Source organism: Mesoplodon bidens, assembly GCF_964165515.1.
Source record: "Mesoplodon bidens genome assembly, chromosome: 10".
In the NCBI taxonomy this organism is placed as follows: Eukaryota; Metazoa; Chordata; class Mammalia; order Artiodactyla; family Ziphiidae; genus Mesoplodon; species Mesoplodon bidens.
The window spans coordinates 13,487,931-13,504,522 of NC_138172.1; the positions used below are offsets into that span (position 1 = coordinate 13,487,931).

Sequence of the window (16,592 nt, forward strand, 5' to 3'; positions counted from 1 at the left end):
ATTGTTTATGGAATAACTGAGTTTATTTCCTAAAGAAGATATGCTATAAATTTCTAGGTGTTTTTTCCAAAACCAGTGTTCCTAAACTTTAAATCACCTGGAGGGCTTGAGTTTCAATTAGTAAGTTGAGATGGAGACTGAGAATGTGCATTCTCACAAGTTCCCAGGTGATGCTGATGTTTCTGGTCCAGGGAATGTACTTTAAGAACTTCTGTAGCAACCACGAGGTATTGAGCCAAAGCAAGAAGTTGCACCGAAGAGTAACATACATCATGCGCTAGTCACTGGGAGATGACTAGTAATGCAGAGTCACACCAGCCACGATGCCAATCAAGAGCCTGGATCCTGCAGACGACCTTGTGGCAATGATTATCTCCCTTTCAAAGCCTGAAAAATTATTAAGGCTGATGCTGATGTCTGTAAGAACTAGAATGTGACAGAATAACTGCCAAATTATAGAATATAAAAGAGAAATCAGCCACACACCGCTCTTGTTTAACTACAACTTGCAGACAGCTGTCTTGGCAGAAGGAGGCCAGTTTGCAGAATTTTGTGCCTTAAGATTTTGCCAACACCTGCCTTAGCTGGAATCTGCAGTTGTAAATTAAACCACAGAAGGGACTTCTACCAACTTCTACAGAGTGGGATTTTCTACTGAAGAAAAACTGCAAAAACTGTCCTATGAAAAGTTCCCACATGGCCTTTCTTGAGGAATGAATCATATGATATATATTCCATTTATCTAAAAATATTTGGAAATATCTGATTAGTCATACACATTTCTTTGGCTGAGTTCACTATTTTACTCTTTTAAGAAAAGCTTGTTTTGCCCTGGGTTGAAGGAGACATTGTAGGATCTAGGGGACTGTCCATGGAATCTCCACCACTACCCAGCCCCTAATCAGTGAATTCCCGTTCGAGGCAATAATTGTGCAAATAAGAACTTCCCCAGTGCTGGAAAAGAGGAATAAGACACCTGCGGGTGTATCTCACTTACACTTGGGGTTTTAATGTGACTTCAGAAGCCTGTGGGAGGTGAAAACAAACCCCATTATTTGACCTCAATCAAACCTACATCTCTTTCCTTCCTTCTCAATAGTTAAAGTGCAGAGATAACCTGAACTATTCCAGAAAGGTGTCTCCTATGAAGGTAGAGTAACTATTTATCCTTGCTTGCCTGGGACAGTCCTGGTTTACAACAAGTCCTGAAGTAATTTGCTAATAGTTTCCAGTTTGGGCAATTAATTATAAAGCCACCATCTTTTAGGTGAAAGAAAGCCGACTTTTGTCTTTTTTTGACGAAGTACTTTTATATTGATCCTACTAAAAAGTTCTTCATATTGTGAGCTAAACAACTCTCTCTCCCTCATTTTTTATGTCTTTCTTATGTATGTATGTATGTATTTATTTATTTTTGGCTGCATCGGGTCTTAGTTGCAGCACACGGGATCTTTGTTGAGGCATGCAGGATCTTTCGTTGCTGCATGCGGGCTCCTGTCTAGTTGTGGCGTGAGGGTTTTCTCTTCTCTAGTTGTGGCGCATAGGCTTCAGGGCACGCAGGCTCTGTAGCTATCACGTGCGGGTTCCAAAGCACGTGGGCTCTGTAGTTTGTGGCATGCAGGCTCTCTAGTTGAGGCGCATGAGCTCAGTAGTTGTGGCATGGGCTTAGTTGCCCCGTGGCATGTGGGATCTTAGTTCCCTGACCAGGGATTGAACCCGCATCACCTGCATTGGAAGGTGGATTCTTTACCACTGGACCACCAGGTAAGTCCCTCTCCCCCAAATTTGTACATGGTGGTCCTAGTTCAAGTCTTTGGAGCCACAAAGAACAAGTCTTGATGGACAGTCTTAAAATATTTAAAGATATTATCCTGTTGTCAGAGATTGGCAAAGTTATTTTTTGCATAGACACAGATAGCAAGGATTTTATTTAGGTTTTGTGAATCATGCAGTCTCTGATTCAACTCTGCCATTGTAGCTGGAAAGCATCCATAGACAATATGTAAACAAATAAGCATGGCTACTTTCCAATAAAATTTTATTTACAAAAACAGTGGTGGGTTATATGTGGCTCATAAACTAAGGGCTGGCTAAGTCCTGGCTTAGAAGAAATGGGGAAGACAGCAAAGTTTGAGAGAGTCAACAGCATCAACAAACTATAGAACTAACAAGATTTCAGCAAGCTTGCCAAATGCTGAATCACTTACAATTAAATAGAGAATGTAATTAAAAATAAGATACCATTTACAATAGCAATAAAAATTACAGAGAATCTAGGAGTTAGCTAAGAATACTCAACATTTTTATGGAAAAAAATGTTAAACTTTATTTACAAAAGCAGGCCACGGGCCAGACTGGCCTACAGGAGGAAATTTGCCAGCTCCTGGTTTAAACAAACACTGTATCCACTGCCTGGAATTCTTATCCTTCCTGTTAGATTGGCCAACTCTTTACGGAAGCTTGAGCTGATTCCCAAGACCAGGCCAGACTTCCTTACACACAAACTTTGATTGTCTGCATAATCTCACTGCACCTTCACTGCTCCTTGGTAGCTCTTACCACAACTGAAGCTTAAATAATCCTGCTTTAATTCTCCATCCTCCCCAGTCTGGCTCCACTCCTGCCTTAGGTTGTAATTAGGCTCCTAAGCTAGACTATTATCTATGAGGACATAGAAGAATTTTGTATCCCTAGTGACAAGTATACAACAAGCACTCAATGAACATTTCTTGCTTAAAGGCACAATCAAACGAATGCCCAAGTCATCTGTATTCTAGGCTGGACACCTCTCCTGTCCTCTTTCATTTCAAATCCCTCTATCTGTAAATGTGTTTCGTAGAACCCAATTCAATAATTCCAATAAGGATGAAACTTTAGACCTTTTATTAATTTGGAGTTCTCTAAAACTGCAGGCTCCCAGGGGCTCTGATCACATCTTTTTATTTTACAGTGTACTATACACAACGGATACCTCATAGATGCTTCCTAACTGAATAGTGAAATGACCATCTAAGACCTTTTGGCTCCCACGGACCTGAAATGAATCTGACTATGCTAGAGGTCTAAAGCTGACTGACAAGTTCCTAAGCTTGTCAAGGTTTCAAAATATCCAGATCATTGAGACACTATTAAATCAGATTAGCAATGGCAGTTTAGCAAAATATCTCACATCCTTTAGTCATTCAGATGTTCTTCTCATAAAACAAGTTTTATGCCCACAGATCCTCAAATGTGATGTTGTCAAGAGAATTAAATGAAAGACATGATCGCTGTGACAAAGCCACACGAAAGTTGCAATCAGAAGTGAGAGTAAAATAAAGCAACGTGTTTTGGGACAAACTCTAGGTCTTAGGTAATATAAAATTACATGCAAGTCAAGGGCACATCTCTCTGCCTGTTGCCTGGCAGAAGTTTCATCCTTGCCAGTCTAAAGGCTATATCATCAAAAAAAGGTTGTAGATCAAGTTTATAATCAAAAAGAGATCCTCTTAATGCCTAGGTTTTTAATCTGATGGCTAAGTTAATTAAATGGCCTACAATTGAAGCTGATCTATTCAAGAAGACCCATTGCGGTTGTTATTGCTCACTTGAGGATCTAACCCAATTTGGGGCAATATTAGGAAAGTTTACTATGAACAGATGGTAGTGTCATAATGAAGACTACATTATACTCCATCGATAATCCAGAATACTCTAGAATATTCTAGTTTTCTCTTTTCGATTTTTTTAGTCTTTGGTCTTAAATTTGGAACATTGAAGGGAATGTAGTCTTCTGAGCCACTAGGAAATCCAATGGCCACAGAGGTGAAGGTTCACAAAATGACCTGTGATAGCCTGAAAGAGTGAATGCACCTAGTTTTGCATTCAACTAGGATTGGTTGTTAGCACTAAGAAGAAATCTGATCCAATGAACAGCATCTGTGTGGTGAGTTGTATTTGATATTATGTGGCCTGTACAAATGCTGAGACTGGAGTAAAGTAAGGTAGAGAGTTGTGACTGGCATCTCAGAAAACAACTAGAAGGACCCTTAGATATAACTTATTATAACTCACTCATTTTTATAGCTAAGAAAACTGAGGACCAAGGAAATGGCATGATTTGTCTCATATGAGTTAGTGGTAGATCTGGGACTACACTTCAGAATCCTATAACTTTTTTTTTCTTTTTGACTTTTAGTGCTACCCTTCTTTTACTGCATCCTAGGTGGCGCCACAGCAAACAAGACAAAGCTGGTTGGCACCGATGATGGACACTCTCAATCCTATGTTCAGCACATCTGTTTCTGTCCCATCTTAGACTGCTCTGAAACTCTAGGCTGCTAGAGTTATCAGTTGGTCTCTTGTCCAGTAGGTTAAAATTTGATTTATGTTGAGAAGATTAAATGCTTCAATGCTGACCTTGTTCAACGTTTTCATGGCTAAATAAAATTAGGCTTGGGGAAATGGGTCAGGATTTAGAAAAATATGGTCAGTTATTTTGTTATATTGAAAATACAAATTTTTAATAATTTAAATTTACAATGAAGTATAATAAACATTCAGAAAAGTGTTTTACATTTTAACTTCTAAAGACAATATACATAGTGTATATAAATACATGTATATTTATACACACACATCCTACATATATATGCTTATCAATGTATAAAAATATGGGGATGGAGGAAGGAAAGAGAGACAGAGAGAGAGAGAATGTGAATTCTAAGATAGGATAAATCCTTTGTTTCCTGTTCCCTAGTAGCTCTTCTATTGAGAGTTCTAATTAGTGGTAATATTCAAAAATATTTAACAACCAATGTGCAAAGCAAAGAACCATCAGACACACACTGGCTGTAAACTGCTCAACATTTGTCTTGGTTCTAATAAGCAAAATAAGGAACTGCCCAACCAATCCCCAGCCAGGCTCAAGGAAAACACAGAAAAAAGGCAAAGGCCATACAGTAACTTTTCATGCTCAGTTACGTACCTGTTTATGTAAAGTACATGAACAACCTCACAGACCTGATCTCATTTTCCCAAGACTGTCCTAATTTTTGCTAATTTTTAAAATCTTTAGCCATTTTAGAGCAAGTCCGGGGTAATAACTAAAGACAGAAAACGTAGCCATTATGATTATCATCTAAATCTATGATTTCTCTCATGGTTATGCTCCTTGGGTGGTCCATTACCTTTGTTTATGGAAATATAGGTACAATTCTTTGAAATTTGTGAAGAAAGCACACAATGGAGCAACCTCATCATCAATAACCAGCAACTGGGTTAATATTCATCCTTGGACTACTTTAGTATCTGTGGTAAAAATAATTATGATATATTTTTCTCAATTAAATCTTTTTCTTTCACGGTACCAATGCAACTGGTGCACTTTCCCACATAATGAGTTTTATTATCATTTCAAAGCAGACTTGAAAATACCCAGATAAGGGAATTTGCTGGTGGTCCAGTGGTTAAGACTCCGCACTTCCACTGCAGTGGGCGCGGGTTCGATCCCTGGTTGGGGAACTAAGATCCCGCATGCTGTGCAGTGTGGAAAAAAACCTAGATAAATAAATATTAACTCTAATGTAAAATTCTCTCACATTTGTCCAGCTCTCAGTTTTATAGTACTTCCTCGTGATGAACACTACAAATAACATACAGGTTTTAGGAGAATTCCCAAAATAAAATTTGCAAAATCATAATGTAAATATATAAATCCAGAAGCCAAAAAATCTTTTCTGAACCTCAGTTAAATAGCATGGTAACTGGAGACTAAGAATTTGATCCCACTGCTGTCCTGACTTACTTCTCTGGTCCTTAGTTCCCTTCTTTCTCGAAGAATAAAGGTGTAAAATTGGGTGATCTCTAAGTGCCTTCTAGATTCAATAAAATGTGAATATCCCTTTCACCAAACATTTTTCTAAAACAAAAAGAAAATCTCTAATCATTGAAGAAAGATGAGAAAACACAGAGAAGCAGAAAGAAAATAAATTAAGAACGGAACATTTTACCACTAAAAGTTAACTGCTTTAAAGTTTAACACTGTTAGCCTGTTGGAGAGTAGGATTCCAGCTTTCTCTGTCATTCTCCACATACATTTTACAAAACAAGGATAACACTAACCATTCACTCTGTAATCTGTTTTTTTAAAATATAATTTGTGGAGCATATCTTAGGTAGGGAAGTTACTGATGTACAAAACAGTACTGCTGTGTTGTCACTGTTCAAAGCAGTTTACCTATAATTTCACACACGGAGTAAGCCTCTGAGGTAGGTACTGCTATCCTCATTTGACTGATGAGCACACCATGAGGTGAGGTTAAACTGATGTCCAAGGTCACGTCTCTAATTAGTGGTGGGGCTGGATTCCACCCAGGGAACCTGGCTTACCTCCTCAACACCCTGCCCTACATTTCAGTCACGATCTGAGATGTAGGCAGGGGTGAACCATGTGAAGAGCTGGGGAAAAGGGAACAACAAGTATGAAGGTCTCGCAGAGCCACAGTGTGCTGGGGGAGAGAGCTAAAGAGGGTCAGTGGGATCAACATGGAGCACATCGCCCTTGGATCCTGATAGGAACATGGACTGATGGCAGTTGTCCGCTGTTCACTTCTGACTCACTGTAACCTTTGGGGCTGGAAACAGTCCCAGTCCAGACTGCTTAGTTGAAACTCTAAAGAAATAACCTGAATACTGAGGATACCTAGCTCTTTAAGCTACATCTGCACTTAGCAAGGGAAATGATCAGCCATGCCAATTAGTTCAGCGCAGGCAAAAAGCTCCATTGCCTTGCTTATCCACATTTTGGAGGCAGAAGGAGGCTATGAAATTTTGAGTGAGCTTCAATTATCGAGATGCTTATACAAATTGTATACTCACCTTGCACTTAGCAGTCTAATATACAGTCACTAAATACCAGATTGTGCAGAACGAAAATTTCATTGATTTTACTCTCACAGTGTACACTTTAACAAGAATGTCATTTTTATTTTGCAATCTCTTCTTGATTTACATTTCTCCTTTTCTCTTACGTCCAGACAAGAGCTAATTAAATAATCTATTTTGTGCTTAGTAATACAGTTCGAGCAGCCACTTTTTTTATGTATTCCAGCCTAAATGGGAAAGACATATTATGAATTTTCACCATGCAGCTCTCATGGAAATTAGAAATGAATGGGCATTAATTGCTGAAGAATGAGATCCTTAGTCTGCTAATTTTGTGAGAAAATATTCTAATAAAACACATTTGTCATCTCTATGAAGATATACTAGGCAAGTCGAGATAAATCTAAAAGCCAAGCAGAAGGCAGAGTTGTGGCCAACTTGTGTCACCTAGGAAGATTATGGACTTCCTGTGTTCCTGAATTTTTGTTCCTTCTCTCTGAAGCAGCAACTCTGGGTGTTGTTTCTCCTGGGCTGTGTATTAGTGCATCAAAGTCAATATTTGACTATATTTTCTCCTTGATATACCAAAATGGATAACACCACCGAACAGACATTTTGGCATAAGCGTTATTATGGGCAGAGGCCAGAGGGGCTGTATTTTTAAATAATTCAGTACAGAATGCCCCTGGAACACATATCTCAAAACAGATTTTTTTATCCTTAGATCTAGAGAGACGGCACTGATAGCTTTTAACAGAATCTATCCTTTGCCTACCCTTCTCGTTAAACCGATGAGATTGTTCAGTTTTATTTAATGTAACTCAGCCTAATGCAACATAGTCATTTAACATTTGCCATGTGGCAAGCGCTGTGCTGCACCCTCGCACCAAACTGGTTGAAAACTGTGGTCTGTGCTTGATCACATGTCAGTGTCAGCAGGGTGGAGGAGGGCAGGCTGACAAGTAAATATGAATATACCAGATGAAAATTATGATAGAGAGATGGACAAAGAAGCACAAAACAAACAATTCTTTCTGTTGCCAAGGGAAAAGTCATGCTTTTGGCTTCATAAATAATGACTAAAATAATATTCTGAATTTCTCCCTTGTAGACCTGTTCAGTAAAACCATTTCAGTAAATGGCATTCCCATCCACCCAGGTACTGTGCCAGAAACCTATGTGTCATCCTCGATTTTCTCTTTCACCACCTCCCACATGCAATGCATCAGCAAGTCCTGGCAGCAAACTGCAAACTATATCCTGAATCCATCCCCTTCTCTCCTCTCCACTGCCACCCGCTAGTTCAAGCTGCCATCGTTTACTGAGTGAATTATGGCAACTGTCTTTAACTGGACTTCCAGTTTTGACCCTCACTTTTTTAAAAGTCCATTTTCCACACAGTAGCTAAGCAATCTTTTTAAAAAACATACATAACTCTCTTACATAAAACCCTCAAATGGCTTTTCATTTCACTTGAAATAAAACACAGTCTCCAACTTCAACTCAAACCACCCTCTACCCTGGTCATTATGCTCTATAAGGCTCACATTCTCTTTGCTCTCTGAACATACCAAGTGATTTATTTTTAGGCCTCAGGGCCTTTGCATGTGATGTTAACTCAGCATGGAAAGCTCCTCCCTCTGATCTTCACAGGACAGACTTCTTATCATTCAGGTGTCAGCTCATGTCATCCCTTCAGAAAGGTTTTGCATGACAACCCTGTCTAAAGTAGACATTCCGCCCCACAGAACCTCTGTTTCATCATATTCATTTATTTATTACTATCTAAAATACCGCATTTTGGGTTTTGTTTATGTTTGTTTGTTTGTACCTGTATCCTTTGAACAATGTAAATGCCATGAGAAGGGGTCTTATGGTTTTTGTTCACGGGCGCCCAGAGTAGTGACTGCCACATAGCAAGTGTTAAATGAACATATGTTAAATTTATGAATAAGTAAATGAATGATTGAAATCTACATTATTTGCTCAAAAATTCAAGCTTGGTCTACGCTGTAAGGATGCTCAGACTTTCTCTGCAGAGGTGGTTTGAGAAGGCACCCGATACAGCATAGTTGAGGGGGAGGGGTCACACAGACATAACCTCCTGGAGAAAGTAATATATTTGAAGAAACTGGAAGGACCAGTATAAGTTAGTCAAGAGACCAAGAGAAGGAAGAGCATTTCAAGAAAAGGGAACAGAATACATATAAAGACTCATTGTGAACGTACAACGACTCATGGTGGGGAAAAGGCGTGGTGCTATTAGAATTTGGCATACAAATCAGCAAGATTGTCTTCAAAACACACATGATGAATTACCATATACTGTTATGTCATCCATCTAAGTAAGTAAAGTGAAATTCATATATTTTCTTGAAATATTCGTACCAAAGTGTGGGAAATTAAAACTTCTATCTCAAATAAGACTTGACATTCTTGCATTTCACTGTGGTTGGAACTATGTCTTCAGTATCATAAATCCAGAAGTTATTTGGATAATTTAGAACTTCTCTTTGGACACTGAATACTAAATTACATAGAACTGATTAATGAGCTAATTGTTTAACCTTCTACTTCATTTTGCCTGTGTATACAATTTAAGTGGAAAGAAACAAGAAATAGATTCCTTTGTTATTTATAGTCACCTAAATCCACATTCCATTCCTGTTGAGATTAGCAATTAGATTTCTAATTAGTCTTCCAAAATGGATTCAAGGGTTTATTTCTTACATAAGTGTAGGAAATATAGGTACTGAATGTAGAAGGCATTAAACTTTTCTTAAATTTAATTGACACAGTCAAGCTTTGCATGCCAATAACATAACAACCTCCTGAACTCAACCTATGATCACAAAAAGCAGAATTACGAAAATGCCTTTGAAAACTCACCATCATTTCTCAATATTAGCGGTGTGGGTGGCCCCAGGACCTTTTGGTTTGTTACTGTATTTGTAACCACACAGGTATAATTTCCAACATCTGATTTTTCTACTTTGGCAATATACAGATTCCCAGTCTCTTGAGAAACGAAGCGGCGATTATCCTGATAGGAAGGGTATTCATTGAAAATCCAGGCATAGCTCAGCTCTGAAAGCAAAAGGAATCATCATTACAAATATGTCTTTTGTAAGAACTCTACTGTGCTCATGAAAGAACTGGTCAAGTTAAAAATTCATATTCCTGCCCAGTGGTCTTTTTTCAGCGGGCTAAATATCAATAGGAAGTAATTACAGTCCCTTAAAGCATTTATAGTCTTCCTACCATCAGTCAGTAAGATTTTACTCCTATATGCCTAGAAGGTACACTGATAGCCGATTAAGAGAAGTCCAATCTCTTTAAATCAAGGGAGTAAGTAAGCATTTATAGTTTGCTAAGCATGTGCCAAACACCATGTAATTACTTACAGAGCTAATGCTCAGATTACAGACCCAGAGAGTCTACAATCTTGATATACCCTGGAAACTATTTAGATCACTTCTTTCAACTGATAGATAATAATCATAATAGTACATCACGGTACCACATACTTGCATAGTACTTTGCGGGTTTCCAATACACTTTATAGTTTTCCATTAACTGAGAAACTTTGGCACAGAGGAACAAAGTAAAGAACCTGAACTCAGCCCTAGTTAGAGAAAATTCTGAGTCTCAATCCAGTCTTTTCCCAATGCCTCTTACTCTTGATGCAAATTCTTACTCCTTTCTCACTTGTGAGGTTGAACTCCTCTCCCACTATTTTAGTGAGATGGGGATTTAATATTGTAGCAAATACTCACTAAACATACAATGACTGGTTGCCTGGTCCCATAAATGCAAATATGTATTTTTAAAAAATAAGCTGAAAAAATTATTACATACGTAAGGGAGTGACTATAAAGTAGCCATCAAAGAGCAACCTTCTCACAAACACTTATTCATCCCAGAACGCCAGTGGGATGAGTGTAATAGGCAGTCATACTTGAAAATATTCCTTTGAAATATCTAACTTTTCTTAAGAACTAGGTGAATGTTTTGTGAACGAGCACGTTAGCCCATGCTTTCAATTTCAGAAAAGAAACCTAAATGACAGCGAGTTTAAATGATTTGCTGCAGTGAACTACTGTGCTCTGAGGAAACCAAACTTCTTTAGCTCCAGGCATTCCATGATTCCTCTCTTTAAAGTGTGATCCCCAGATTTGTTCAAAGCTGGAGAAGTGATATAGTACCCACTGGCACTGATTAGCCAACATGACCTGTTTTATTTTCAAAAGTTATTTTAGGCAGGAAGAGGAAGCAACTAGAGGCAAAGGGAGTCTCAGGTTTCAGAACTAGTTGGCTGTGTTCTTGTATGCCGCTCTTTAATATGATCCTGGCCTAAATTCTAAATGTATGGAGTGTCCTTGGAAAATGGCAGAAAGGTCACCTCAGCTTTGTATAGAGAATACTAACTATTGGAAAAGGCACTTGTTGTTTAGTACTTCAATGAGTCCCCAGTTGTAATTGGCCTCAATAACTGAATGTGCAACAGGAAACATATTCTATCTTAATAACCCACTGTTTACATACAAAGGAGGGGTCATGCAGATTTCTTTCCCTTTATCACTGGATTATAACATTTCCGTATGCATTATTTTAGAGAGATATAATTATGTTTATATGAGAATAGCTAATCATTTTATTTACACATGTGCATGTAATTATAAATAACCGCATGCTGATGTCAAGAGGATACTCAGTGTAAATAAACAAGTGCTTCCTAAAAAGCTAGTTACTTCCTCATGAAACTAAAATCTGGGGGAGGAAAGGCCCCTCTAATAGGTCATGAAGAAGTACAATGTGATATGGCAATTTCCCATAAAAACAGGAGATTTAACAAACAGCACAGAGCAATGTACTCCTCTCTCAATTTGGTATGTGAGTTTCAGGAAAACAAAGTAATCTCTGAGCTTCTCAATTTTCTCATATGAACAATGAAGAGAACACTGCTTATCCCCTAATTAACTATAGGAGAGTTTTAAGCATAAATTAACATATCCAAAGTCACAAGGTAGAAGTTAGAAAGTAATTTACCAGCAAAATATTAATTAACACACACTTCTCCAAGGAGAGTTATAATCAAATATATAAACTGTGTATATATATTTTTTCCTGAAGATATTTTTCAAAACTGTTACTAGTGGCTAGTGCCACAAGGCTTTCTTAATTTTGTAGAAGGACAGTTTAGTAACTAGAAAGTTGTATGGACCACACATATCAGGAAAAAAGACATCTGCTTTGTTATTTTCCTAATTGGAGTAAAAAGAAAAAAATGACGAGAAAACCAAAACTCAAACCTGTATTCCATAAAGAAAGCCATTTAAATTTAAACACTCTCCCTTTCAATTTCTTAATCCATCAAAAGGGGATAATTAATAAATGTGATACAGGTATGTGGTGACGATCAAGTTACGTGAAAGCCCTCTGAGTCATAAGCACATCTGTATCATTAAAAGTTAATCATTTTTAAAGTAAATATAAGAACAAAAGTCAATTAACATGCTGTTGATCTATTTAAATTATTTTGGTTTCACTGCTTTTGTTACTTAGTGCTTTAGTAGGAGATGCAAACAACTGTAAACATATTCTGCAGGATTTTCTAAACTGTGGTCCTTGAAATATTAATTCCCTGTTAACAGAAGTTCTCTACACCCCCATCTACCTCAAATTTAAAAAGATTACATGACCAAATGACTTTAAGAAGCACTGGATTAAGTGAAGTTTAACTGATTTAAAAATGTTTCCTTTCAGGACTTGCAAGAGGTCTTTAACATGCCAATGTCCCTCAAATTTCTTAGAGAGTATGTAAGCCATGCAAACATTTGATATAGAACTGCCTCCCAACCCCTCCACCCACACACTGTTTTTCTAAAAATTTATTAAGATGTCCCAAAACCTAGGTTGGGAAACCCTGAACTAATGCAATGATTTCAATTCAAGAAATGGTAAGTATAATATAAAGATTATTAACTGTATTACTTCAGTTCTGGGGAAAGCCATTAAGGTACAATAAACAACAGAAAACAACAAAATGTTGAAATAAAGTTGCAATAAGTTTCCAAAATTGTAATAGTAATATAACACTGTAACCATTTCCAATGCTGTAGACAAAGGAACAAACCATAGTTCTGAAGACAAGCCTCAAGTGGATTGTGCTAAGGATGGTAACTAACTAACATCAATTCAACATGCAACCTTTGTAAAATACTGTTGAGCCCCAAAGTGCAAAGGTTAGCCAAAGAATCTTGGCTGGTGCACTGGTGAGATCACGTTGAGCTAAACGCTGAGCCCCTTGAAGGGGGAAAGTCTCTAAAAATGATATTAATTTATTTTTCTTCACAGTAAAGAGCACTACCTGGAATACTGTATTTTTATTTGCCCACAACAATGAGTAATATAATATAATGATAATGCAGACATCAAAGCAGGGAAATATGTAGTAAGGCTAAAAATTATGCAACATATAACTTGTCTTATCTGTTCTTTTTAAAGGTATGAAAGAGGAACAAAGCTGAAGGCATCATACTCACTAAATTCAAACTATACTACAAGGCTGAAGTAATTAAAACAGTATGGTATTAGCATAAAAACAGACACACAGATCAATGAAAGAGAATAGAGAGTCCAGATATAAACCTATACATACATGGTTAGTAAACTTACTACTAAGGAGCCAAGAATATACCATAGGGAAAGAACAATAATTTGGTAAATGACATTGGGAAAACAGGACAGTCACATGCAAGAGAATGAAACTGGAACACTACCTTGAACCATACACAAAAGGTAACTCAAAGGGGATTAAAGATTTGAATGTAAGACCTGAAACCATAAAACTCCCAGAAGAAATAATAGGCAGTAAGCTCCTTGACATGGGGCTTAGAGATGACTTTTTGAATCTGACATCAAAAGCAAAAGGTAAAACAAGCAAGTGGGACTGCATCAAACTAAAAAACTTTTGCACAGTGAATGAAACCATCAATAAATTGAAAAGGCAACCTACTGAATGGAAGAAAACACTTACAAATCATATATCTGATAAGGTGGTTAATATCCCCAAAAAATATAAAGAACTACAACTAAGCAGCAAAAAAAAAAAAAAAAAAATCTGACTAAAAATGGGCAGAAGCTCCCTGTTGGCTGTTTGGCCTGAGGCAACTCAGCACTGGAGCCCTCCTGGCTCTTTTTACTTTTTTTTTGAACATCTTTATTGGACTATAATTGCTTTAAAATGGTGTGTTAGTTTCTGCTTTATAACTAAGTGAATCAGCTATACATACACATACAACCCCATATCTCTTCCCTCTTGCGTCTCCCTCACTCCCACCCTCCCTATGCCACCCCTCTAGGTGGCCAAAAAGCACCAAGTTGATCTCCCTGTGCTATACTGCTGCTTCCCACTGCTTTCAGTTTTACATTTGGTAATGTATATATGTCCATGCCACTCTCTCACTCTGCCCCAGATTATCCTTCCCCCTCCCTGTGTCCTCAAGTCCATTCTCTAGTAGGTCTGTGTCTTTATTCCCATCCTGGCCTTAGGTTCTTCATGACCATTTTTTTCTTTTTCTTTTTTTTTTTAGACTCCATATACATGTGTTAGCATATGGTATTTGTTTTTCTCTTTCTGACTTACTTCACTCTGTATGACAGTCTCTAGGTCCATCCACCTCACTACAAATAACTCAATTTCATTTCTTTTTATGGCTGAGTAATTTCCATTGTATATATGTGTCACATCTTCTTTATCCATTCATCTGTCGATGGACGCTTAGGTTGCTTCCATGTCCTGGCTATTGTAAACAGAGCTGCAGTGAACATTGTGGTCCATGACTCTTTTTGAATTATAGTTTTCTCAGGGTATATGTCCAGTAGTGGGACTGCTGGGTCGTATGGTAGTTCTATTTTTAGTTTTTTAAGGAACCTCCATACTGTTCTCCATAGTGACTGTATTAATTTACATTCCCACCAACTGTGCAGGAGGGTCCCCTTTTCTCCACACCCTCTTCAGCATTTATTGTTTGTACATTTTTTGATGATGGCCATTCTGACTGGTGTGAGGTGATATCTCATTGTAGTTTTGATTTGCATTTCTCTAATGATTAATGATGTTGAGCATCCTTTCATGTGTTTGTTGGCAATCTGTACATTTTCTTTCAAGAAATGTCTATTTAGGTGTTCTGCCCATTTTTGGATTGGGTTGTTTGTTTTTTTGATATTGAGCTGCATGAGCTGCTTGTAAATTTTGGAGATTAATCCTTTGTCTGTTGCTTCATTTGCAAATAATTTCTCCCATTCTGACACCCGGCTCTTTGGTGGGGCTAATGGTGGACTCTGGGAGGGCTCACACCCCGGAGTACTTCCCAGAACTTCTGCTGCCACTGTCCTTGTCCCTGCAGTGAGCAACAGCCATGCCCTGACTCTGCAGGAGACCCTCCAACACTAGCAGCCACGTGGCTGACAGGGTCTTGGTGCTCCGGCCGGGTGTCAGGCCTGTGCCTCTTAGGTGGGAGAGCTGAGTTCAGAACATTGGTCCACTAGAGACCTCCCGGAGCCATGTAATATCAAATGGTGAAAGCTCTCCCAGAGATCTCCATCTCAATGCTAAGATGAAGCTCCGCTCAACAACCAGCGAGCTACAGTGCTGGACACCCCCTGCCAAACAAATAGCAAGAAAGGAACACAGCCCCACCCATTAGCAGAGAGGCTGCCTAAAATCATAATAAGGTCACAGACACCCCAAAACACACCACTGGATGCGGTCCTGCCCACCAGAAAGACAAGATCCAGCCTCATCCACCAGAACACAGGTACCAGTCATCTCCACCAGGAAGCCTACACCACCCACGGAACCAACCTTTTCCACTGGGGGCAGATGCCAAAAACAACAGGAACTAAGAACCTGCAGCCTGTGAAAAGGAGACCCAAACACAGTCAGTTAAGCAAAATAAGAAGACAGAGAAATATACAGCAGATGAAGGAGAAAGGTAAAAACCCACCAGACCAAACAAATTAAGAGGAAATAGGCAGTCTACCTGAAAAAGAATTCAGAGTAATGATAGTAAAGATGATCCAAAATCTTGGAAATAAAATGGAGAAAATACAAGGAACATTTAACAAGGACCTAGAAGAACCAAAGAACAAACAAACAATGATGAACAACACAATAAGTGAAATTAAAAATTCTCTAGAAGGAATCAATAGCAGAATAACTGAGGCAGAAGAACAGATAACTGACCTGGAAGATAAAATAGTGGAAATAACTTCTACAGAGCAGAATAAAGAAAAAAGAAAGAAAAGAATTGAGGACAGTCTCAGAGACTACTGGGACTACATTAAATGCACCAATACTCGAATTATAGGGGTCCCAGAAGAAGAAGAGAAAAAGAAAGGGTCTGAGAAAATATTTCAAGAGATTATAGTTGAAAACTTCCCTAATATGGGAAAGGAAATAGTCAATCAAGTCCAGGAAGCACAGAGAGTCCCTTAGAGGATAAATCCAAGGAGAAACATGTCAAGACACTTATTAACCAAACTATCAAAAATTAAATACAAAGAAAAAATATTAAAAGCAGCAAGAGAAAAGCAACAAATAACATACAAGGGAATCCCCATAAGGTTAACAGCTGATTTCTCAGCAGAAACGCTGCAAGCCAGAAGGGTGTGGCAGGACAAATTTAAAGTGATGAAAGGGAAGAAACTACAACCAATATTAC

At 38.2% G+C, this 16,592-nt stretch overlaps 1 protein-coding gene across 7 annotated transcripts in view; it reads right to left on the reverse strand.

Moving 5' to 3' along the window:
• The window catches only part of CNTN4 (contactin 4), a 560,752-nt gene that overhangs the window by 174,775 nt on the left and 369,385 nt on the right, over positions 1-16,592 (reverse strand). For all 7 annotated transcript variants that reach the window (XM_081245077.1, XM_081245074.1, XM_081245075.1 and 4 more), the window contains one exon: positions 9,754-9,951. In XM_081245077.1, coding sequence (XP_081101203.1) covers positions 9,754-9,951 — 198 coding nt within the window. The remainder of the gene's footprint in view (positions 1-9,753; positions 9,952-16,592) is intronic.